The sequence below is a fragment of the Lindgomyces ingoldianus genome (assembly GCF_010093535.1).
Source record: "Lindgomyces ingoldianus strain ATCC 200398 unplaced genomic scaffold BDR25scaffold_32, whole genome shotgun sequence".
Lineage (NCBI taxonomy): Eukaryota > Fungi > Ascomycota > Dothideomycetes > Pleosporales > Lindgomycetaceae > Lindgomyces > Lindgomyces ingoldianus.
Genome location: NW_022985193.1, coordinates 120,283 through 143,778, shown reverse-complemented (window position 1 = coordinate 143,778; position 23,496 = coordinate 120,283). Strand labels below are relative to the sequence as shown.

Below are 23,496 nucleotides of genomic sequence, written 5' to 3'. Positions count from 1 at the left end.
TAACAACCTTAAGGCTTAGCGCATCTCGCTCTAACAGCTGACTCTCCACTAGCTAACAAGATAGCTCGTAATAGAACTTCCTTTGAGCTTAAAGATTTGCCATCGTTAGGTCTTCAGGGAGGCGGACGAACACCTCAATCACGTTCGCAGGGAGGCTGGCCGACCCGCTCCGGCCACATCCTTGTGAGGTGGCGAATTTCGCCAGAGTTGGTTAACTGGAGGCGGCATGGCCAAGGTTGAGTTGGATCGGCGTGGCTAAGGTCGGCCTGATTGTCAAGACTTCGCACAGCCACAGGCATAGCAGCCACTGTAATGATTATGTGGCTGTTTCTCACTAGCCGTGATTGGTAATAGTTCCGGTTAGAGGTACCGATCCGGGCCTGCTTGACGCTGCGTGCGATAGCAAACACAAGGTTAGAGATGACTCAGCATCGTAGCGAGGTCCTAGGACTTAGTGTAGCCTTGCAGGGTCACGATTTATGAGAGGAGTCATATATTGTAGACTGAGGGTCCGAAGAGCTATATGATTACATAGTATTGATGGACGCCAAGCCCAAGGGTGATTCAGGCCATCGTAGAGCCCTCCGGCTTACACTTAGATAAGATCCTGTTATTAGTATTAAGAGGGGTAAGAGCTTAATAGCGATGCTGTGGGGAAGGAAGTGTGGTCTAATATAAAAGGGAGCTCTATGAATTAGACTTAAGGCAACAATGTGAATGCAATTTTTAGGTAAGGGGTACTAGATGTTCAGGAATGGCTATAGTTTTCAACTTGTGTAGATCCACTGCAGATACTGGTTTGTGCACAGAGTCTGAGTTACTTGAAGTCAAAGTGCCCCTTATATTTGTCGGCGCGGTGGGCTTCTCAGCGCGTAGGGAGGGATTGAGTTCGGTTTGTAGTATTTCTTGTCTCCCGAGTTTGGGTGCACTGCTTGCAAAGTGGAGGTTAATCTGAGGATGCAGGAAATATGACAAACCTAGATATCTAGATACTCAAACAGAAGGAAAGGTTGCATTGGAACTGGCGATTGTTCCCTTAGACATCTGAGGGAGTTGTAAAGGGTATCATGGCAATCCACAGATATTCTTACATTCCCTCTCATGATCGAACCATCCGAACTCACGAATTCATTATCCACTTCCAGGCCCCACTCTCGAAGTTAGCATAACACCGGAACTCGTTACTCAAACCCTTTGCATGCTTGACCTCAAAAGTAGTCGTTCTTGCCCCAGCCTTGGCATATAGCTTCTCGATGAGATCCTCCATCCGCTCACCTGTGCAAACTATCAAATGGAATGATTCTGTCTTATTTGGAGACTCCATTGGAACCCAGGTTTTTGCAAGCCAGCGGGCTGTAAGGGCCGCCTTTGTTTGACAGTCTTGACTGAGGAAGGGAGGATCACAGATTATCCGGTCAAAAGAGCTCTTAAATTCCGCCGGGAGTTTGATTGGATGCTCGAAGTCATACTGTACGAATTCTTTGAAGACAGAGAACCGTTCGTCGTATTCGAGGAGTATAAGTTTCGGTTGAATATTATAGTCTTCCGAGGCCAGAAGATTTTTCAACTGAATGAAGACACTCGGGGCTGATACAACCGCGATGTGGGTCTCATTTGTAGCACCATCTAGAAGTTGTTGAGCGAGAATCGTAGCAGTCTCATCGTTGTACTACGCATGTGTGAGTGCCATAGTGTTCCATCTCTCCCTTGACCGATCGTACCCAGAATTGACTCGCGTTCCAGTCTTCCGTGAAGGCTTCCATGGATAGCTTTGCATTTCCGCCAAAGTCATCTTCGGCTTGAGTTTTCAGGTCTTCGAATCGTTTCTGCCTTGAGTCTCGTTCGCTGTAAAATTCTTTCAACGCATCCAGCGCTCCTGCCGACAGTTGTCTCCCGGACTCAGCGAATCTTCAAACTTTCGGTACAAAACGCAACTTACGGCATATCATTGTCGTCAGTCTCAGTCGACGCCATGCCGACTTTTCCAGTTGCGGTGTTGATGAGGTTGACACCATCTGTGATTTACTCGGGTAAGCGAGACCCTAAACTCCGAACCTCGGGACAAGTCTACTGAGTGAACATGAACCCGACATGGCGATTACGTGCTCACTTCATATTTCACAGAACATATTTGACAATGGTAGAGCCTCTGGTGCCTCTACCGGTGGTGGAGAAGTTGAGTAGTCGCGTTATTCGCGTTCTTGGAGGCAACCCGGGCAAGGTCAGTGAAGTCATACTGTTTGCGAACTGTGAGTTCTAATAGCCCTCTAGTTTACGCTTCAAGGTCAGCAGCTGCCCTTATGGGGCTCGATCTTCACTGACGTTCGTAGGTACCAACACGTACATAGTCGGTCAGGGACCAAGCCGCCTCTTGATAGATACCGGAGAGGGCAAACCTGAGTGGATCGAGTCATTGAAATCAGTGCTGCGCGACCATAAGATTGCCGTTGACAAGGCGATTCTGACGCATTGGCATCCTGATCATATTGGAGGAGTCCCAGACCTACTACATCTGGCTTCTGGTACCAAGGTCTACAAGCATGACCCGAACGAAGGGTGGTTAAACATCAGTCATGGTCAAAAATTTGAGACCGATGGAGCCACCTTGAAGGCATTTCACTGCCCCGGACATACTACCGATCATATGGCTCTAATTCTAGAAGAGGAAGATGCTATGTTCACGGGCGACAATATTCTTGGCCAGGGTACGGCAGTTTTTGAGGATTACAGTACCTACATGAAGAGCCTTGATGGAATGTCAAAACAATTCAAGGGTCGCGCGTATCCAGGCCATGGTCCGGTTATAGAAGACGGTCAAGCGAAGGTCTTGGAATATATCAAGCATCGGAAGGAGAGAGAAAAGCAGGTACTCGACGTACTCTCTCAGGAGAGAGATGGGGGTTGGACAGCGATGGATATAGTGAAGATCATATACAAGGACTACCCAAAGAATCTGTACGCGCCAGCAGAAAAAGGCATCTTGCAGATCTTGGAGAAGCTTCTGAAGGAAGGAAAGGTCACTTATGATGAGGATAAAGATACTTGGGCTATAGGTCCGAAGTCAGCGCTCTAAATAGCCAATCAAATGGTGCCACTATGATCCCTCCAGGCCAGCCCTTAATAATTAGGCCAGCCCCGCTCTTGCCTCTGACACGAGACTGTCGCTGAATAACCCGCAACACAGGCAGTTATTGTTAGCTCGGAATGATGCCCCTTTCGCTTCTAGATATATATCGATAAATTTTGGAAACTACCATTGTTTCTGCGAGATCAACCATCGATTGCAAGGTGCTCAAAACATGACGCAGTGCCAGAGTGGTTAATGGGTTAGACTTGAATTTCATGATTCATGTCATCTAATGGCTTCGGCCTCGCAAGTTCGAATCTTGTCTGCGTCGTAACCACGTACTTTTTGCTTTTCATTTCGCCTGAATCTCGACGTCTACTCCCAAACCCTACGCCACATTGACGCATTCTGGACCACGATATATTTTTATGCCTTTGCACCACATCAAAAACGACTGTCGGAACTCAGACCGTTCTGGGAGATTTACCAGTGCCCTTGCCAAGTATTCGCGGGTGGATCCCTTTGGCACATCGATCCTTCGGTATCGCAGTGGAACCCAGGTGACTCCTCTGTGCGACAATTGGAATCCTACTTCCATCTGCCGTGAACCGTTTTTCTGTTCAAAAGATAGCCCCAAAGTGTAAAGCACACGATCCCCGCTTGCTGGTAGGATGAAGAACTCTCAGTATGGCCCCCAAACCCGGGAAAGGATCCCGCCGGGCTGTCAGATCAGAAGTTTGACACGCAAGGGCAATATTAAGCAGTGGGCTGGAAGCTCAATCACAAGGACCTCATCATGGGTCGTTCGCGTGGCCAAGCACTTCTATTGGCTAAATGGCCCTGTTCCTGTTTCTCGCGGACCTTTTCCAACAAAGATGATCCATGCCCGCAATATCCCCGTCCACCTTCAGCCACGATCACAAACCCCTCAAGGTGAGGCTCCCGACGTCGGCTTTCCCTGAACGGGCTTGGAGCATTCACATCTCTGGGGTGTGGATCCTTCGGTCGTTAACCTTAATGCAACCTAGGCGCTTCAGCGATTAGATTTAATATCAAATATGTGACTAGGCCGTAGCGTTGTCCCTGGAGGGACAAACCACTGCTCAAAGGCAAAGGCAAGGATCGCTCATATTGAAAGAGACGGAATCTGCCTTGCCATGATTGCACGGATTTGAAGTTCTTCACGTCTCTTAGTGGAGTATATCTCTCACCTCCGACCTGCCTGGAAACAATGACAGGCTCAGGCATCATGAGAGTCATTCTTTTGTTGGGGTGGCTGTCACTCGCGTTTGCTGCGACTGGTATGCCGAAATTTGTCGCGAAACACGATGGGATGCTAATCGCTTCCTTTAGGGCTATCGAGCTCATCGAGTAGCTCTAGTAGCTCGAGCCTTCGTTCAAATTCATCGTCTTCCTCAACAGTCAAATCTTCCTCGTCGCAGGATGCTGGAATATTTATTTTGGAAGGCATCGGAGTTACGGTTACTACTACCAGTATGAGGTCACCCTCCTCGTTCAAGTCAGCAACCGCGAGTTCTTTCGTTTCAGTACGAGCGAGTACGACCGTGCTGTCCTCTTCGCCAAAGTCAACTAGTACTAGCGCTTTTGCCTCGGCACGATCAAGCGCGACAGCGTTGTCATCAAACCGTGTTGGAAACTCCACGGTCTCGGCATCTCCGACCCTGACTACGAAGGTGACTTATGTGAACCCATGGGCGGGAAATTTATCCGCCCCCGTCGCTCCTACCGGAACTGGTAAACATTAAAGTGCAACAGCTTTTTCTTGCTGAGATCTGATATCTTCATAGGTAGCAATTACGCACTTCAATGTCAGAATGCATGGTTCAGCTTCACTTCAATCAATTCAGACTACCTAAGTGTCACCGCCTCTTTATACAATCTCACTTCGACAATCAGAAGCGTTACTGTTACTAAAGTACAGTATGTAAACCTTACCCTGTCCTATCGGATGTAAGCTAAGAGAAAGTAAAGTACATACTATACAACCTCTTTCTACACGCTATGTGATGGCCACCCTCGAGTTATCACCTCTATGCCTACCGCGATCTCGACCACCATTCTCCCCCCTTCGACTACCGTACTACTTGCACAAGGCATATCATGGGCCTCATACAAGAACCCAAATTGTACAGTGAACTGGGACGATTGTATCGGGCTGTGGTCACGCTACAGCTCTGCGTCCAGCGTCTACAAAACAATCTCGTTTGAAACAGCTAGCACGGTGGTATCTCTTGGTCCAGGAGCTAGTTGGTGGGTTGTTGCAGGAATAACGACTACATTCCCAAAACCTTCTCCTTCTAAAATCTCATTAGGAACGGAATATATCACACAGTATTTTCAAAAAGGGGTTTACATCATTACCACGGAAGCACCGCCTGGAGGCCTTATTGTCATGGATGGGTACCATATGACGGCTGGTGGCCCTCCAGTTACAATTAAGTAGGTGCATATCTGGAGAGGTTTGAGTTAGAGGGTTAAAGCTAACCGCGGGTATAGGCATAAGATAAGCCCCACGAATACTCCTTACACGCCACATTGCCGGACTGAGAAGCCTACTTGTACCGCGAACCAGAGATGCCAAATCAGCGGCGACGAAGTGCAGATCTTCTATTTTCCTGCGACAACAAATGCTACTCGAGATATGTGTGCTACAGCACCGGTTGGAATCGGCATCACCAGTCGACCTCCGACGAACTTCAGTGAGCAATAGTATACCCGTTCTTCTCGTCTCTCGCTAATATCTTGCCAGCCTGGACGCCAGTAACAACGGGCCCATATACTGTTCTACCAGGCAACACTACGTGGTATTCCGGCAACGTTTACATCTCACTCAAACGAATAAATGCACAATGCACCTGGTCTGGCACGGCCATCGAAGTCGGTAAAGACCACGCCGGAGAAATCCTAACCATGGCGCCGTCAGAAGTCTTCTCCCAGCGAGCATATCCCACAACTTCGGGGAGGATCGAATTCGATCCATACGCCTATTCTTTCAACTTTGCCGACCTATCATCTCCCTACCCTTGGTCCGCCTGGGATGCTACTCCCAACTGCGTCATCGACAAGTGTCAGATCATCAACGGATCTTATAACCCCTGGCTTGCAGTACCGGAGGCTATCCGACGTCTAGATCCTCGATGGGCGACTTGCGATCTCTCCCTATACGGATTATATGATCCACCGAGAGCGTTAAGTTCGGTGGGGAATATCTTTGCGTCGCCTACGAGTAAGGGTCCAAGGCCGCCTTCTGCTACTCCAGGACAAGGTCCACCAGAAAGTGTTGTGGTGCCTACGAAGACGCCACCGCAACCGACGAAGCCCATGGATCCTCCTGATCCAGGTCATACGAAAGGTCTAGGCGATCCGAATGATCCTGGACGGCCTACAAACCCTACTAATCCTCCTAATAACCCAAATAACCCAAATAATTCTAAAAACCCAACCAATCCGAATAATCCAGGGCAAAACAACCCTAACCCCGGACAAAATCCTCCACGACCAGGCCAAACCCCCCCACCATCGGGGCCAACAACCATTGCCACAGTTGGTGGCTCCCCTGTCGTCGTCGACCCCAACGATCCCAACCACATCATTGTCGGCGGCACAAAGACCCTCGCCCCCGGCGCCCCAGGTATGACTGTGGGCGGCGGCACCACAATCTCCATGGCTGATCCAGGCCACATCATCGTATCGGGCCCCGGCGGCGCCGCACCCTCCACCATCAACATCCCACAGCCCAACTCTGCACAGCCAACCTCCGGCGTTATCATCACCCTTCCAAACGGCGAACGTGTAACCGCAACCGCCATCCCCGGTGCCAGCGGCTCCGGCACCAGTCTCATAGTGTCTGGCACTCTTCTCAGCCCCGGCGGCCCGGCTATCACACTTCCAAACGGCATCGTGATATCCGAAGCCCCGTCTGGCACGGGTGTCATCGTCATCGATCCCACCTCTGGCGCAACATCCACACTCGCCTTCTCTAGCATCCCAATCACGGGCGCTAACGGTGTAACACTAATACCTCCAACTCCGCACCCGACACCCGGAGCCGTTGTCACAATCGGTGGGAAACCGTACACCGTTGTTAATGAAGGCGGTAGTATGGTGATTCCAGAACTAGGGATTACGCTGTATCCAGGAGGTCCTGCGAGTACGGTTAATGGGACGGTGATTTCGGATGCGGGGACGGGGGTGGTGGTGGGGACTACGACGGCGCCGTTTTCGACGGTTACGGTTAGTGATGACCCTGGGTTGTTTACGGGTGCGGCGGCGAGGTTTGGGTTGGTAGGAGTGGGTGTGGGGAGGGATTGGTGGAAAGCGTGGTTATGGGGGTGTGGGTGGGGGGTTGCGATGGTAATGTTTGGAGGGGGGATGGTGGTTTTGTAAATATTATACCCAGTGAGCTGGGGACGGGGCATACGGGTTTGAGTAGTGAATGGGACATGTTTAATGATCCGAAAATAAGAATCAACTTGTCTGTCTGTCCGTCCGTCCTGCTAGTGTCTCAAACGTTTCTGGATTTTAGGCAAGGAAACTGAAGCTCGCTCGACAGACATTACATCATTTCCCAAGTTCAAGAAAGCGATATACAATTTAACTTCTCCCTTTCCGGGATCCCGTTCATTTTGATTTCATCACTAATATATGTATAGCCCATCCACCCATCCTATTCCATCATCCGAATCCATGGAAATCATTCATGTACTTCCATCCCGTCTCGTCCCATCTCATCCCATTCTCATAAATCCAATAGAGTGGACCAATAGCCCCTACCAACGCCGAATATGCCAAACAAACAGCTTCCAACAAGCGCGGCAGCAAGCTGCATCTGCTCTACGGCAGACTCGTCGCAAGAAATACAAGGGGGTATGTGTCTCGAATCGAACGACGAATCAAATCGCACCGAAGTGTGTATAACAGCCGGCTCTGCGGCGGACCGGACCGGAAAACGGAAACGCTATGTGTGGGAAAAGGAAAATAGCTTCTCATCTCATCTTATCTCGTCGATAACACTTGGCGAACGCCCATCTACTCTCTGGCCTGGGACGCGAGCGGTAGGGCAGCAAATTATTTTTTTTTGGAGGGGGGGGTTTGGGGGGGTTTAGTCGTCGGTCAACCGATCTAGCACGATAATGCTTAAAATCATAACCAGCAACCCGATTGTCACGATGATCAACAGCACAAAGCCGAACCAGCCCAACACCATCGCGCTCGTCCCGACCCCAGATTTCACGCTCCCGTTACCCATGTCCTGGGCTATCGTTGCGGCGGCCACCGAGGCGGTGTGTTGCCAGAGGACAGACACTAGGACGAAGATGGAGGAGATGAAGATGAGGGCTAGGGCGACTTGCGAGACGGGCCGCGAGGGAAAGGGTTTTACGTCAACGTCGGAGCCAGTATTTAGGTCGCGTTCTTCGTGCCAACCGGGGAAGGTCGCGAGGAGTATAAAGGTGAAGAATGCGAGGATGATGGCGACGATGAGGAGATAGGGGAAGACGATTGCGTCTTTGAAGGTGCTGGCGACCCAGATGAGGTTGAGGGGATCCTGGTCAACTGAGACTTGGTCTGCGAGTGCGGTTGCGTTGTTGGAACAGAGGTATGAGCCGCCGTCTCGGTTGATGCAGATTCCGAAGTAGCCGACTCGGACGGCGAGTTGCGCTCGGCCGACAATGTTGGCTATGGCGGCTGTGACACCGGGATCGACTTGCGAGGTTGAGTAGGTGGGTGTGTAGTGTTCATAGTACATGTTGATGAGAAAGATGCCGGGGATTAGGGGGGACGTGGATGAGCAGCCTGCTAGGAGTAGTGCTGTGCCATTGTTGTTAGTTTCTGCGTCGGGGCTTTCAAGGGAATCTGAAGTCGAGTCGAGGAGGGCTTACAGAGTAGGATAATAGCAATGGCTATGAGTATCATAAGAACATGGTGGTAGCCCAGAAACGGTATTAGCCCTAAAGTGGATTGTCAGTCTTCAAGCCGCTCTCAGCCAGACACAACTTCGTGGATTGCGAAACATACGTTGCATGCTAACCGCGAACCTTAGATTCGCCATATTATGTGTGTTTCCTTCCTTAATCCTTCTTCAACTGGAATGTGATATCTCCTGCGGCTCCCGAAGGGCCGGGAGGAAACCGGTGGAAGGAATGCTCAGCACGAGCGAGCGTCTTCGGAGGAATGCACGAAGATCTTGTGAAAGAATGCGGATCGAGCGAGCGACGGCTTGGACGCAGACAAATATGCGGGCGGGTCGAGATATGTAGAAGTCGGGAATCGAGGTACCGAAGAATGGACGATAGTTTCGGTAGCTCCTTTTTCGTCGGGATCTCAACTGCTCACAGGACTGTCAGAAAGTCTCCTTTTTCACAGGAATGCAAAGAGTGCAGTAAAGTGATGTGAGTAGGAGAAAAGGTGTAGCTTAGCGGTGTATGTCTTCTTCCCTTGCAGATAGTTTTGCTGGAGTTCAAAATTGGTGTGGTTGGGGATGTGCTCTCGTGTGGCTGGGCGAAGCCTGAGGAGGCTGGTACATAAACATTGAGCTCACCCGGCAACCAATCCGACGCGTGCACGGAGCGCACCAAGCCATGGTCCCACGTGAGTGGATCGTCATCCCGTGAGCCGTCTGAATTATTGGCCAATTACATCGCTTTCCAGCATCTGGTGCCAAGTGTACCTGCAGCGGCCAGATGCGGTTCCCCAACCTCGCCCTTTTGCGGCGAGACGTAGCAGTTGGAGAGCCGACATTTTCTTTATTATTCGTAAGGAACCCGCCTTGGTGTGCAATTCTCGCCGTGGAACTGGCTGCACAGGCCATACGCAGAACCTGGCCCAACGAGATTGGGCCTTGGTATCGTATTGCGCTGCTCGACATTGCACCTCTGCCCTGGCGAGCGGTGTCTGTTGAGGACAGTGTCTCCGGATCCGTATTGAGCATGGCAAGACCTTCTCGTGGGACCATCCGGTACCTTGTCTGCTCTTGATTCAACAAAATGATATTTCGTGATCGTGTCCGGAGCATGTCGAAGTTCTCAGGGCATCGATTTCCCAGCCCCTCTATTCCGCCGTCAGCCAACGCTCTTGTATCCGACGACATCTTGCAAACACTCGGATCCTCCTGGCATTTCGCTTGCCCTAGTCGAACGCTTGTATTTTTACTGTGAATCTTGACGTCGTTAGCACTATCAGCTATTACTCTCTAAAAAATAGTTCATTTCGTGAGCAGGAAAGAGCATGGCAGTGACACACGCTTCCGAAGAGCCACCGAAGCCATTGCGGGACTGAAGCTGGAGCTCAAACCCCTGGACCCTACGATGAGAACCACAGTCGAGTAAGGAAAGCAGTAAATTGGGCTGCAACGTTTAGAAGAAGCAAGTAGAAGTCTCTCACAGTCTCTAAAACGTCGAGCGGAGGGTCACTGACAACCATGCCACTAGTGAACAACTCATATGAGTCTTGGTAAATCACTCACCCACTAACGCTCCCATTCAACCAATCCTCTCTCAAACGTGCCACGAAACTCTCTTCTCAAACGCTAGAATTAAACTCCTGACATCCGAGCCAATCCTACCATCCCGCTCAATGCTGCAAGGTCACTTGAGCACCCAATCTAACTCCAATTCTCGCAAGCATCCTTCACATTCCGACAAGCGCTGACCCCACCCCTCATGATCGAGCAAATCCCCAATCCATCTCACCAAAATCTCGATTCTCGGCGTACGTCACTCGTCGACTGCAGAAGCACGCATGCAGGCACCATCCGCACTTTCTGTTGCCGGGCGGGCCGCATCGGAATCCGGCCCAAAATCCCACCAATTTCACATGGGAAATGGCAACACTGCACTGCAGTCGGCCAGATCAACTGAATCCTTGATTTTCGATCTGGTCCAGTTCCCAATGTGGCACTGCAAACAGGTTCTGGCAGAATCGGGCGTGGCCCGTGCATGTGGCGCACACGCGATATGATGTCATGGGTAAGAGGGGTGAATAGCTGAAATGGTGGGGCAGGGGCAAGCTGTGGGATAGACGAGGACGGCGGGAGCCAGTAGGGAGAGTGTGGGATCATCGTCGATGAAACAGGAAGTGCTCAAGCGAGATCAAGTATGACGACGATACTACGTCTGCGGTCATGCGGGTGTCGGTTTGAGAAAGACCGCGCCGTTTGTTTGGGAAAGGTGACGATGAATGCGGAAGGGATGTCTAGACTGTGTTCAGCTCGAGCGCGAAATGACGTAGGGAGGGAATTGGGGGATATAAAGAGAAAGCTTTCTGCTGCTGAGAAAAATTTCCCATCATCCAATACCTGTAATTCCTACAAGCAACTTCAACTTCAAACAACATCTACCTTCAAAACCAGCCACCCCCAATACACAACAAACATGTCTGACGCCGGCCGCAAAGATTGGTCTGACAAGCTCAAGGAGGGCGTTACCCCCGACTCCACTAAGTCCACTCAGACAAAGATGAAGGAGACTTTCACCGACACTGGCGACAAGGTTGCTCGGTACGCTCCTCCGCTCTTCCCTTCGCTTCATTTCGCTAGGCTAACAACAACCAGTGGTATCCAGCCCGACGAGCAAAAGTCCACTGGCCAGGAACTCTCCGACAAGATGGGCCGCAGCAAGGACCGAAACGTGCACGGTAGCTCAGGAGGCTCTATTCTCGACAAGGCAAAGGGTGCTCTTGGTATGGGTGACAAGCACTAAGCGTGTCTCATGTTTCGACGCCTGATGATGGATTGGAGTTTGGGAGGATGAATATGGAGGTTTTCGTCCATGACTCGAGTCTGAATTTGTATGATACCATAGCTAGGTATGCTCGCTTTGATGGAATAGCTTAATTGAATTGGAATATTCAGCACCTACAAAGAGCATCATCTTCCTTGCTGTGTTTCTTAATGCAAATTAAGTGTGCGGATGTCTCATACTATTAACGATACTAGTCATGAACGGAGTTTCAGCCTAGCTGGTTAGATGGGGTATCCAAAAGTACTGACTGACATGGCTCAAGAACGGCGTGCTTGATATCGCGCTCATAATAAGAATGACTGGTAGTTATCTTAAATATGTGCATTCATATTCAAATCCTCATTCCAAAATGTACAAGAAGTGAACGGAGAGTGCCTCATCCAAGCTCCACTGCATCCTTAAAACTCCACGGGGCCCTGCCCACACTAAATTCTTACACTAAAAGGTTGCTTATATGAAAATCCACACTCCCTTCATTCTATCTTGGATCTATACAGCAGAATAAACCGCCGTAACCCCCCTCCCACATTCGACCCTCTGTTCCAAACCCACCACCCTCCCATTCCCCAACCGGACCTTCTGCCTTGGCGTAATCTGAAACCGATGCAATTCCCTCTCGCTCTTCTGCCTGCCCCAGCCCGCCAGCACGCCTGCCGCCCGCTCCTCCTCCGCCTTCTGGTCCAGTGGCTGGATATACGTCGGTGTGCTCACATTGTTCCGCTTCCCAGTGCCGATTTGGTAGAACTCGTTGTTGCCCCAGAAAAGTATGTCGCGGCCCCAGTTTGTGTCGTTTGCGGTTAGACGTTTGGATGGGGAGGTGGAGGATACCGGGATGGAGACGGAAGCAACGTTGTCCATGACAGCCGCCGCGTGGGTGGCGCCGGCAGAGAGGTAGGAAAGGCGGATGGGGATTACTCTGGAGCGAGATTCGTCGTATTCGAAGAGACCGCTGAAGGCGGGAACTTTGACCGGTGTGGATTGATTGTGGATCCAGCGGCCGTTGCCGAGTTGACCCGTGAGGCCGAAGCCGAAGGCCCATGTGTCTGCTGTTATACGGCCGAGATCGCGTGTTGGTAGGGTTGAGGTTGTAGAGTTTTTAATGGCGTCGATGGTTAGGAAGGAGGTACTGCCACCGGCGAAGACATTGGTTACGGAGGCTGTTTGCGCGGTCCCGGAGTAGAGGCGGTGGGTTGGAAGGAGTGAGGGGGCGTCGACGTAAAGGGATTCCGGGTTGAAATCTAGCCCTAGTTGGCCGGCGGAATTGTCTCCAAAAGCGAAAGCACGGCCGCCGGAATCGCTAACAAGACTGTGGTAGTCTCCTGTGGCGATTTTGGAGATGGGAAAGCCTTTCAAGGTAGTGACTTCGTGGGGACGGTCAAAGACACCGGGAGGTCTGGTCTCCCATGTTAGGCCAGGAATGCCGAGTTGGCCTTTTGAGGGAAAGTCTTGAGTTCCGGAGGCGAAGGAGAAGACGCGGCCTGAGGATGTGAGGAGGAGGGCATGCTCGAGACCGGACGCAATGTTTGTTACTCTCTCATTCCAGCCTAGAGACGAGGGCGTGCAGATGCGGTAGGAGACGTTGTTGGAAGAATTCCAGAAAGGAATCCAGGAAGTTGATGCGGGCTTCGGCCCGGTCTCTTGGTCCTTTTGAGAGACAGGGATTGAGTAGACATTTCCAGATGCAGAGAGCGCTATGATCCGGTCGCGAGATATGGCTACTGATGTTAAGTTCTTGCCGCGGAGCGTGGGCGTTGGTTCCGTTGCGTGTGGGGAGAAGGCAGTGCCCCACTGCAAAAGATCGCCCTTCTCATCAATTGCGGCGGCAAAGCTCCTGTCCAGCTTGATATCCCGCAGAAGCCGCCCATCGAAGAAAGGTATCCGCCGCGGGGTCTTGATGAACACCTCTTCCGAATCCGGAGCGGCCACCTTTCCTGAATTCGACCCCCAAGCGTACACCCCCGGATTCTCCCAGCTCTTCTTCACTTGGAGGTGCTGCGAACTGATGATCGCTCTATTGTCCTCAATATCTACAGGGCGCCGCCTCGGCTTCTCGAAGTTCAGCTCCTGGTCTTCGGGCAGCTCCTCGGCATGCACCTCCCGGAAGAAGTGGCCCCCATTGTACCATTGCCACGCAGTAGCGGTCGCCCAAAGCGCAGTGACGGCGACGACGGAGCGCACGAAATGTTGCTGTCGGCGCTGGGCGTACGGGTGGATGGCCGCCCGAGCCTGAGGGCGGGGTTTATTCGATACGTGCCTACAGAATTGTGGAACATGCGGGGCATGAGGGACCCGTAACGTGGTTCGTGAGAGGCATCTGGTGCTGAGCATCGTGGACCGCCGATAAAGCGTCAGGAGGGTTGGGCGGAAGGGAAGGTGAAGGGGATTAGATTTCCGACATTTGCAATGCCGGAGACAGGAGACAATGGCCCCAGCAATTGGTAATTGACACGACCGATATGCTTGACAGCGTCGTTAACGGCGGATCGGGGAAAGTCATCAACGTCATCTGTTCGAAATCTAAGGGCGGCGTGATCTACCTATACGGAGCATGTCGTGTTGATGGGGAGCGACGACCCCACTTATCTCACAGATGATTTTACGCTGATACTATTTTTAGATTAGACAAAACTTCTAAACTTCTAAGCTAATTAGAGGTTAATTACTAATAACGTACCTAACAGGTTGGCCGGCCACACAGGTTAGCCGGCCACTTTTGCCAAGCCCCCACTAAAACCACCCTATTCTAGCGCAAAATAGCCTACTTTAGCCCTATATAAAGCAATACAACATAAGATATTATTTAAAGTCTAGTTTTACTACTTACTTATATGTATGTAAGTTATGCCTAGTCTAATTACACTACTTATATTACTTTTAACTTAGCTTACTTTTTTTAGCGCGCACTTATGTTTTTAGCTTTTTTTTATTACTACACACTTTAAACTTCTTTAGAGTAGTTAAATAAGCTTTATTTTTAACTATTAAAGTTTTTTTTACTTAAATTTACTTCTTTTTATGTAATTTATATTACATAGTAGCCTTATTTACTACTTAAAGCTTTATAATCTTTTTTTACACTAATACTAGCTTATGTGTAATAATTACTACCTTTTTTAAAACTTTTTTAAAAGCCTTTACTATAAATGTTAGTAAGCTATTTATATACTTCTAAATTTTTACTTTTATAAGCATTAATTATAACTTAAATTTAAAAGTATTACTTAAGGTTTATAACTACTAGAGCTTATTATTAATAAGTAGTAGTAGTAATAAAGTATATAACTAAATATTAAAAGCTATTTTAACTTATTTTAAGTTAAATAAGACTAAACTAGCGCTTTAAAACTCTTTTTAAATATTACTAAAAGTAATTATTATATTATAGGCGCATATAAAGCATAGTAAGAACTTAAGTTTTATAATATAAGTAATTTAGTTACATATAAAATTTTTAGCTTAGCGCTTATACATGTAACGGCGCAGGCAAGACAATGGGTCCGAATGCGGTGGGAATCCACTCAGAGGCATATGGGAGTGCGTGGGGACTCTGAACCTGGGAATGCCATTGACACCTATAGGCCTTGTACAAAAGGATATTAGAAAACTACTAAGCTAGCTACAGGGGCGAGGTGCGACTAAATACATGAGGGAATAGGGGTAACAGCAGGGGTCGGGGCCAGGTCGAGGTCAGGGCTGATACAGGGGCCTTCTGGGCTATCTGAGATGGAACAATTCATGAGGATTGTTACACTACCCCCCCCTCTGTAGACTAATAGTCCCTATTAGTAGTAATTATAGTACAAAGTATCGCTGTTATGTCCTCTGCCTTCTTAAACTAAAACTAGTCTAATTTAGCTAGGTGTCCTTGCTCTAAATTATTCCTCTGCACTGCTAGCAGTGTCCTCTAAACTAAACGCCATGCGTGCGTGCCTGCTCTGATAGTGATCTATATAGATGCGCAGCCTGTTAATAATTAAGGCTTGCTAATTGTTCCTTGCTATTGTTACAATCCTTGCTTTATAGAAGCACTCAGGTCTTGTGATGTTCCTAGAGGAGAAGTAGAACGGATGGTAGGGGCCAACCAGTAGGGTGTACAGTACTACGTACAGGCTAATGGGCTACTAGAGGGGAATAGAGTGACTAGATCATAGTTTGCCCTTTATGCAGCAGTAGAGAGGCTAGGTTAAACAGTCCTGTTAGACAGAATTAAAGGTATATATAGTGTAAGATATATAAATAGTATTATAGCTCTTTAGAAAGCTAAATACTACTTAGTTTATGTAAAAAATAAACTAAACATTAAACACACCTCCTAAAGGTTGTTTAAAGTAGTAACTATATACATGTACTAGAGGCGCTAAGGGGAGCTAGTAGAAGTTTATAGGAGTCTGCTAAGGCAAGCTCCTATAAGCTCTCTTAAGCTCCTTTAGACTTGCAGCCTGCCTACTTATTAGACAACACATTCCTCTGTTATTGTAGGCAGCTGTGCTGCATCTATGTCCTCTAACTAGTTTATAAGTAAGCCCTAACCTAACCTAGCTAGACTGTAGAGCACTGCTAGTGGAGTTACGCTAGTCTAACTATAGACTGTAACACGCTGCCCCTTCTCCCTAGTAGCGTCCTTACTACTCTGCTTACACAGTTATGTTAGTAAGAGTTTATTTATAAAGTAGGCATTTACTTACTAGAAAGCGTTCTTAACATCTATTCTTTTTAAACTAAATAGCTTATTAGTCTTGCTTATCTTATTATCTTTATGTTACTTTTTATTTTAATTCTTTTTACTAGATAAAGATAAGGCCCTATAGCGCTTACTAATTTTTAAAGTTATCTTATGTGTTAACTTTATCTTTAAATAAATATGTTAAGTGCGTAAAAAAGCATAGTAAGTGTAATGCCTTTATTTCTAATACTATGTAAGACTAGTTAGAGAAAGAGAGAAAGACACTCTTTTAAAAGGCTAAAGCCTTATAGGCATAAGACTGTGCGCTATTAGATAAATAGTTAGCTTAAAACTAAAAGTAACTCTGTCTACAGAAGAAGATGCTAGGGGTAAAAGATAAGAAGTGTTCTAAATAAGATTATATCTAAAAATTACTAGATTTACTAGAAGCTTGTTACATAAAGTATTTAAAAAAAATCTTTTCTTCTTAGACAAGATAAAAGCTTCTAAAGTAGAAGCAAAAAGTTGTTCCCTTTTATAACTTTTATTAGCTAAGACTTGTCTCTAAAGGCTGCTGCTATCTAGTAATAACATAGCTACTTCTTTTAATATAGGTGTTTTATTGCCTAGCTAGTTTCTTTTAAATAAGCTTAAAAGTACTTTTATACTAATAGCTGCGCGTTCTGCAAATTCTTAGCTAGTTTTTATGTGTTTTTACTAGTAAGCTACTTTTTTTATTTACTAAAAATTTCTTTTAGTTCTTTTAATTACTAATAATGTGTTTAACTTTATATTTTATTTCTTTATCTTTTTATTTTTATGTAGATAAGAGAATTTTTTTTAAGCGCTTTTTCTAATCTAGAGACATAAAACTATAAGTGTATCTTTATATATAGAGGAAGCTTAAGTTTATAGTTGTTTTATTAGGTTTAAAGAACTTTATACAGTTTTATTTTTTTTCTACTAGCTTCCTTAAAGGCTAGGGTATCTTAAGGTTCTTGGTATTAAGGTATACATAGTCTCTTAGATAGATTTCTAGTCCTAGCTATTATAATTTGTTTATGTATTTTTTTATTATTTCTTTACTAAATCTAGCTTTTATTACTAACTTTTTATATATATATTATAAATCTATTAGCTAGTCTATTAATTTTTATAAATTTATAAGTTAGTTTTTTTATAGCATAAAGTAAAAATTGTATCTAAAATTAGCTTTATATAGTGTTTCTTTTATTATAGCTAATTCTACACTATTAATAGCTAACTATGCTATTAGAAGCTATTCTGCCTAATTATACTAAGTATAAAAAATGTATTTTCTTAGGTATTTTTCTACTTCTGTGTTTACTCTTTTAGTCTAGCTGTCTATTTATAGGTAGTAGGCTGTTAACAGTTTATGTGTTATACCTAGGTGCTGCATTACTACTTTCTAGAATCTGCTAGTAAATAGCTTATTTTTATTAAAGATAATAATCTTAGGGCATCTATATACTAATATTATATTTTATTTTAATTTATAAATAAATTTTTTAGCTATTATTATTTTCTCTAAGGGCTAAGTGTGCAGATATTTAGTAGTTTTGTTAAAGGCTACTCTAATTATATTACACATTTATTCTGTTTCTAGTTTCTTAAATAAAAGTAGTTCTATAATAAAGTCTATTATAATTATTATCTATAGTAGTTTTAGTGCTTTAATTAGTTAAAAGTATCTATAAGTTTTATGCCTTTATAAGTTATTTTTATTACAGGTGTTATATTCTCTAAGTACCTTAGTACATAGTTACTTTACCTTTAGAATTTATTGCAGTATAGCTGCTCTTAACTTTTTCTAAAGAGTGCCTATTCTAGGGTGTCTAAACATAGAGGATTTATAGTATTTCTAAATTAGGTTTTTTTATCTTTGCTTATTTACTATAAGCATGTAACGTTTTTTATAAGTTATAGTCTATTATAGATCTATTTTTTATTAGTTCTTTTAAAAAAAGTAAACTTTTTAGTTTTTTCTTTCTTCTTATTAAAGTAATTTAGTCTTTAGCTAAGAGCATTAGCTTACTAATTCTATGCTTCTAGAATGTGCTTAATAATGTAGTTAAATTATGTAAGCTCTATTACTTATTTTATGTGCATTAGTAATAGTTTCTTTATAGTTAGAAATATAACTAGGTTTACATAGTCTGTTATAATATAGAAAAGTTTTACTATTCTGTGTAGCTTTATAGCCTATACTCTTACTGTGTTTAGTATAGCTTTAAGTTCTTTATTAAGTATACTGTAGCCTACTTCTAGTCCTAAAAACTTAGCAGAGTAATATGCTACTAAGTGCTATTTTTTGTCTTCTTGTTTTTAATAAAACGCGGCGCTGCTAGCTTTTAGAGATGCGTTTATGTAGATCTTAGTATCTAATTATAGGTTATACATCCTTAACACTAGCTTAGCTGTTATAGCTTGTTTTAGCGCTATAAATGCTTTATTTATTTATAAGGTCTAGATAAATTTTACTATTACTTACTCCTTAGTAGTAGCATTTATTAAGGGTATAGTAATTTTTAAGTAGTTTTTAATTATTTGTCTAACATATTTTAATAGTCTAAGAAATCTTTTAACTTTCTTAACTATTATAGGCTCTAGCTACTTAAGTACTTTCTATACTTTAGCTAAGTTAATTTTTATTTCCTTACTATTAATTATAAATTTTAATTATTTAGTTTCTATAACATAGAATTTGTATTTAGAGAGCTGTAGGTAAAGTCTATACTTCTAGAGCTATTCTAAGACTTTTTATACTTTTTATACATAGTCTTCTAGAGTATCTTTTAAGTAGATAAGAACATTATCTAGATATACTAAAGTAAAGACATTAAAGTATAAGTTAAAAGCTGTGTTAATAATTTACTAGAATATTACTAAAGTGTTTATTAAGCTAAACAGCATTACTAGTAACTTATAAAGTCCTTATAAAGTTCTAAATGCTGTAAGCTACTTATCTTTTTTTTATTTTTATTTTATTAAATCTATCTTGTACATTAAACTTTGTAAAGTACTAGGTTTTTTTTAGTTAGTTTATAATGTCTTATATAATTAGTAAGAGAAATTAGTTTTAAATTATATTATTATTTAAAGTTTTATAGTTTTAATAGACTTAGATTTTTTTTCTTTTCTTCTTTATAAAAACTATAGCTAATGTAACTAGGCTATAACTTTTCTAGATATAGCCTTAAGCTAATATTTAGTTAATGTATTCTTATAAAGCTTCTTTCTAAGTCCTTGTTAGAGGGCAAAGCTTATAGGTCTTTAGATTATAGTTCTTTATTAAGTTAATAGCATAGTTCTAAGGCTAGTGTAGTAGCAATTTTTTTTAGCTTATATAAGTGCTAAAAGATAAAAGAATTACACTACAGCTAGGCACTAAAGGTACCTAAGCCTAGAAGCTGTATAATATAGCATAAAAAAAGGTAATTACACTAGAAAAGCTTTATACATAACCCTTATTACTATATAAGGCTCTACACAGAAACAGACTAAACATAATGCTGCTATTAACACTAAACGTACTAGCATTACCTGCTCCTACACCTTAGCTAGCACTACACTAATTACTGTACAAACAATACATGCCACCCTACCTAATGCCTGCTCTACACCCTTAATTATACACACCACTGCCTGCAGTAGTGTATACACTACTAATACTACCTGCACAATCTATACTACATTATAACCTGTACAAACTTCTACCCTAGAGGAAGACAACCTACTTGTAGACAGACAACACTTTAAGCATTATAATAAAGGATTTTACGTAAAGAGAAGAGAAGAAACTGCAGAAGGCAAAGTTCTATGTAAAAGGTAAGACTATTCTAGCAAAAAAGTAACCTATTAAGTTTAACAGCAGAAGGATTAAACTTACACACAACATAGTAGTTCTTACTTAGAAAAAATAAGTAAGCTACCTTTATATAATTAACCTAAAGAATAAAGATGCTGCATAATAATATGTTAAGTAATATGTAAAAGAGGTATACATTACATCTATATATTAACTAGAGGCAGCATTTAACCTCTTTATTGCTACATAAACTATAAACTCTTTATATAACAACATTAACACACTTAACACATAAATCTAATAGCAGATAGATAATAGTAAGTGCAGTCTTACTTTCTTACTATTATAACTTAATTATGCAAAGCTGTTTATCTTTATAAATAAATTATTTACTAATAATAAAAACTTTAGCTTATAGCTAAGATTTTTAATTATATTAGGTAATAAAAACTGTATAAAGTAAAGTAACTACTTTAAAATACTAGGTAACATTATACACTAGAATTCTACTAAGTGTAAAAAAGTAACTAGAAGTGTTTTTACTAGCAAACTATATAAAATAGTTAAAAAGTTTAATAATGTAATTACACTTAGTATAACTTTATAGTAAATTATATAAACACTTAAACTACTACTAATTTTAGTAGTAATTTATATAGATTTAAGGTTTCTATATAATTACTTTATTAAGCTAAGCACTACTAGTAAAAAGTAACTTATAATTAACATTATGTTACTTTATAAATTATATAAAAAAAGGAAAATTACTAAAATTAAGTAGATTAATAGTAAAAATAATTTAGTAAATATATATATAAAAAAAACACTAAACTAAGCTTTTTAATTATTAGTCCTAACTAACTACCTCTCTGTCTAGATAGAAGCATCTGTGGACTAGCTAGATTCTATGCGCAAAGATGCTTTAGACTAACTAGACTAACAACACCTTTATATAAAGCCTATTTTTTTTATTTATTTATATTATACATACTTATCTTTCTTATTATAAGAATCTGTTACTGCTAGCACTATATAAAAAAAGAAAAAAGCTAGAGGATTGTATAGTAAGGCTTAAAAAGTAAAAGATAAAAAAAAGAAAAGCTATTTATATAGCATAACTAGCCTATTCTAACGCACAGCATTACTAAGGCAAGTCCTAATAAATAGGGGTAGAGTAAAGGCAGAATATAATTAGATAGACCTACATAGACAGAAGGGAGGTAACATGTATAGAAGGTAACTTTTTAGACAAAAAGAAAAGTTACTAGTGTCTGTACACAGCAGCAGTGTTGCAGCCTAGATATAAGTAATTACGCATAAGTAAAATTATATATCTATGTTACATAATGCTTATATGTAAACCTCTATGCATAAACATTTAAATATCCCTTTTTCTCTCTGTACAGAGGAAAGATAAGAGTAATAGAACTAGAAACATGTTGCCCTTACCTTACCTACCTTGTACACTGTGCACACTATACACCACTCTTACTCTTGCTACTTAAGTGCTTATACTACAAGCAGCTAGCTGTTAGAGCCTATTTAACAAAATAACTATTATTTACTTTTTATTACTTTACTATATTACCTTTAGCTGTCTTTATTTTTTTAAAGCTATAATAACTGCTCTAGTTAATATCTAGCTTATTATAAAGCCTAACTTATTAAAGTTATATATATCTTTATTCTAGATACTATACTTAGCTTTTATATTAGCTACTAGGTAAAACTAGCCTTAAATAACTTTTAGATTTTTATAAAGTGCTTTTTTATAATTATACTTATAATTAAACTTTATTATAAACTTAAAGCAGTGCTTAACTTATATACTAGGCTAGTTTAAGCTAACCTAGCCTAGATTACACTCTATACACAAGAAATTAGCTATATTAGCTATAGCTATAAGCCTAAAAAGAAATTTATATGTAATAAGCTTAAGTATATACTTAATAACTACTTTTTTTTAAGCTTAGTTAGATTTTTTAATTTAGACTAGCATTTTACTTATAAAGGCTGTCTAGCGTGTTAATTACTTAGTATTATATAAAAAACATTATAAATAGCTATAACATACTGTTACAATCCTTGCTTCAGGAAGCACTCGGGTCTTATAGTGTTCCTACAGGGAAGTAGGGCGGGTTTAAGGGGCCAACCGGTAGGGTGTACAGTCCTACGTACAGGCTAATAGGCTACTAGAGAGGTATGGAGCGACCAGATTGTGGTTTGCCCTATGTGCAGCAGTAGGGAGGCCAGGGTTAAACAGTCCTAGTAGACAGGGTTAGAGGTATATATAGTGTAAGATATACAGATAGTATTACAGCTCTTTAGAAAGCTAAATGCTACTTAGTCTATGTAAAGAATAAACTAAACATTAAACACACCTTCTAAAGGTTATTTAATGTAGGAACTATATACATGTGCTAGGTGTGCTAAGACAAGCTTAAGTAAGTTCTCTAAGTTTAGCTCTACTAGCTGCACTGCTAACTCTCTTAGACTTACTAAACTTACTAAGGCTTACTCTAGGACTTGCGTTCTGTCTTCCTATTAGATAACGCATTCCTCTGTTATTGCAGGCAGCTGCGCTGCCTCTATGTCCTCTAATTAATTAATAAGCAAGCCCTGCCCTAATCTAGCTAGATTATAGAGTACTGCTGGTAGAGTTACGCTAGTCTAACTGTAGACTGTAACACGCTGCCCCCTCTCTCTAGCAGCGTCCTTGCTGCTCTGCTTACACAACTGTGTTAGTAAAAGTTTATTTATAAAGTAAGTGCTTTTCTACTAAAAGGCATTTTTAACATTTATTTTTCTTATACTAAATAGCTTACTAGTCCTATTTATCTTATTATTTTTATGTTACTTATTATTTTAATCCTCTTTACTAGATAAAAATAAGGCCTTACAGCACTTACTAGTTTTTAAAGTTGTCTTATATATTAACTTTATCTTTAGATAAGTGCATTAAATGTGTAAAAAAAAATAACAGGTGTAATGCTTTTATGTCTAACACTATGTAAAAACACTTAGAGAGGGAGAGAGAGAAGCTTCTTTGTTCTACTAAGGCTTCTTAGGCTAGAGATTATATGTTATTAGATAAATAGCTAGTTTAAAATTACAAGTAACTCTACTTATAAAAAAAATGTTGCAACAGAGCTAGAAGATTTTAAAGGTAAAAAATAAG

The 23,496-nt window shown here is 42.6% G+C and overlaps 8 protein-coding genes and 1 non-coding gene across 9 annotated transcripts; 4 read left to right on the top strand and 5 right to left on the bottom strand.

The window, feature by feature from the left end:
- Positions 1 to 1,089: 1,089 nt before the first annotated feature.
- BDR25DRAFT_336271 (uncharacterized protein) lies at positions 1,090 to 1,993 on the bottom strand. The gene is made up of 3 exons (XM_033693082.1): positions 1,940 to 1,993; positions 1,722 to 1,890; positions 1,090 to 1,669 (listed from the first exon to the last, which is right to left on the bottom strand). Exons 1-3 carry the CDS (start codon positions 1,972 to 1,974, stop codon positions 1,121 to 1,123), a joined length of 753 nt encoding a protein of 250 aa, XP_033543522.1. The 5' UTR covers positions 1,975 to 1,993; the 3' UTR covers positions 1,090 to 1,120.
- Positions 1,994 to 2,137: 144 nt separating this feature from the next.
- BDR25DRAFT_236341 (Metallo-hydrolase/oxidoreductase) lies at positions 2,138 to 3,073 on the top strand (the record flags this gene model as incomplete). The annotated part of the gene is made up of 3 exons (XM_033685543.1): positions 2,138 to 2,221; positions 2,272 to 2,284; positions 2,331 to 3,073. 3 exons carry the CDS (start codon positions 2,138 to 2,140, stop codon positions 3,071 to 3,073), a joined length of 840 nt encoding a protein of 279 aa, XP_033543521.1.
- A 228-nt stretch (positions 3,074 to 3,301) lies between these two features.
- Positions 3,302 to 3,398, top strand: BDR25DRAFT_t39. The gene has a single exon. It is a non-coding gene; the product is annotated as a tRNA-Ser (tRNA).
- Positions 3,353 to 4,315, bottom strand: BDR25DRAFT_359200 (uncharacterized protein; the record flags this gene model as incomplete). The annotated part of the gene is made up of 5 exons (XM_033696059.1): positions 3,353 to 3,428; positions 3,460 to 3,683; positions 3,719 to 3,788; positions 3,852 to 4,052; positions 4,092 to 4,315. The coding sequence occupies 5 exons, from the start codon at positions 4,313 to 4,315 to the stop codon at positions 3,353 to 3,355; spliced, it is 795 nt and encodes a 264-aa protein (XP_033543520.1).
- A 55-nt stretch (positions 4,316 to 4,370) lies between these two features.
- Positions 4,371 to 7,717, top strand: BDR25DRAFT_359199 (uncharacterized protein; the record flags this gene model as incomplete). Its single annotated transcript, XM_033696058.1, has 10 exons — positions 4,371 to 4,438; positions 4,490 to 4,652; positions 4,692 to 4,822; positions 4,880 to 5,038; positions 5,110 to 5,235; positions 5,273 to 5,527; positions 5,585 to 5,766; positions 5,793 to 7,368; positions 7,407 to 7,570; positions 7,614 to 7,717. The coding sequence occupies 10 exons, from the start codon at positions 4,371 to 4,373 to the stop codon at positions 7,715 to 7,717; spliced, it is 2,928 nt and encodes a 975-aa protein (XP_033543519.1).
- Positions 7,718 to 8,097: 380 nt separating this feature from the next.
- On the bottom strand, positions 8,098 to 9,346 carry BDR25DRAFT_73700 (membrane fusion mating protein FIG1). Its single transcript, XM_033698973.1, has 3 exons — positions 9,104 to 9,346; positions 8,968 to 9,036; positions 8,098 to 8,896 (listed from the first exon to the last, which is right to left on the bottom strand). The coding sequence occupies exons 1-3, from the start codon at positions 9,135 to 9,137 to the stop codon at positions 8,190 to 8,192; spliced, it is 810 nt and encodes a 269-aa protein (XP_033543518.1). The 5' UTR covers positions 9,138 to 9,346; the 3' UTR covers positions 8,098 to 8,189.
- Positions 9,168 to 10,711, bottom strand: BDR25DRAFT_359196 (uncharacterized protein; the record flags this gene model as incomplete). Its single annotated transcript, XM_033696057.1, has 7 exons — positions 9,168 to 9,393; positions 9,450 to 9,621; positions 9,677 to 10,236; positions 10,328 to 10,431; positions 10,469 to 10,545; positions 10,633 to 10,645; positions 10,676 to 10,711. 7 exons carry the CDS (start codon positions 10,709 to 10,711, stop codon positions 9,168 to 9,170), a joined length of 1,188 nt encoding a protein of 395 aa, XP_033543517.1.
- A 746-nt stretch (positions 10,712 to 11,457) lies between these two features.
- On the top strand, positions 11,458 to 11,784 carry BDR25DRAFT_236230 (putative chaperone/heat shock protein Hsp12; the record flags this gene model as incomplete). The annotated part of the gene is made up of 2 exons (XM_033685542.1): positions 11,458 to 11,582; positions 11,637 to 11,784. The coding sequence occupies 2 exons, from the start codon at positions 11,458 to 11,460 to the stop codon at positions 11,782 to 11,784; spliced, it is 273 nt and encodes a 90-aa protein (XP_033543516.1).
- Positions 11,785 to 12,132: 348 nt separating this feature from the next.
- Positions 12,133 to 14,301, bottom strand: BDR25DRAFT_305910 (mitochondrial protein-like protein Fmp25). Its single transcript, XM_033690518.1, has one exon. It carries the CDS (start codon positions 14,152 to 14,154, stop codon positions 12,316 to 12,318), a length of 1,839 nt encoding a protein of 612 aa, XP_033543515.1. The 5' UTR covers positions 14,155 to 14,301; the 3' UTR covers positions 12,133 to 12,315.
- Positions 14,302 to 23,496: the final 9,195 nt, after the last annotated feature.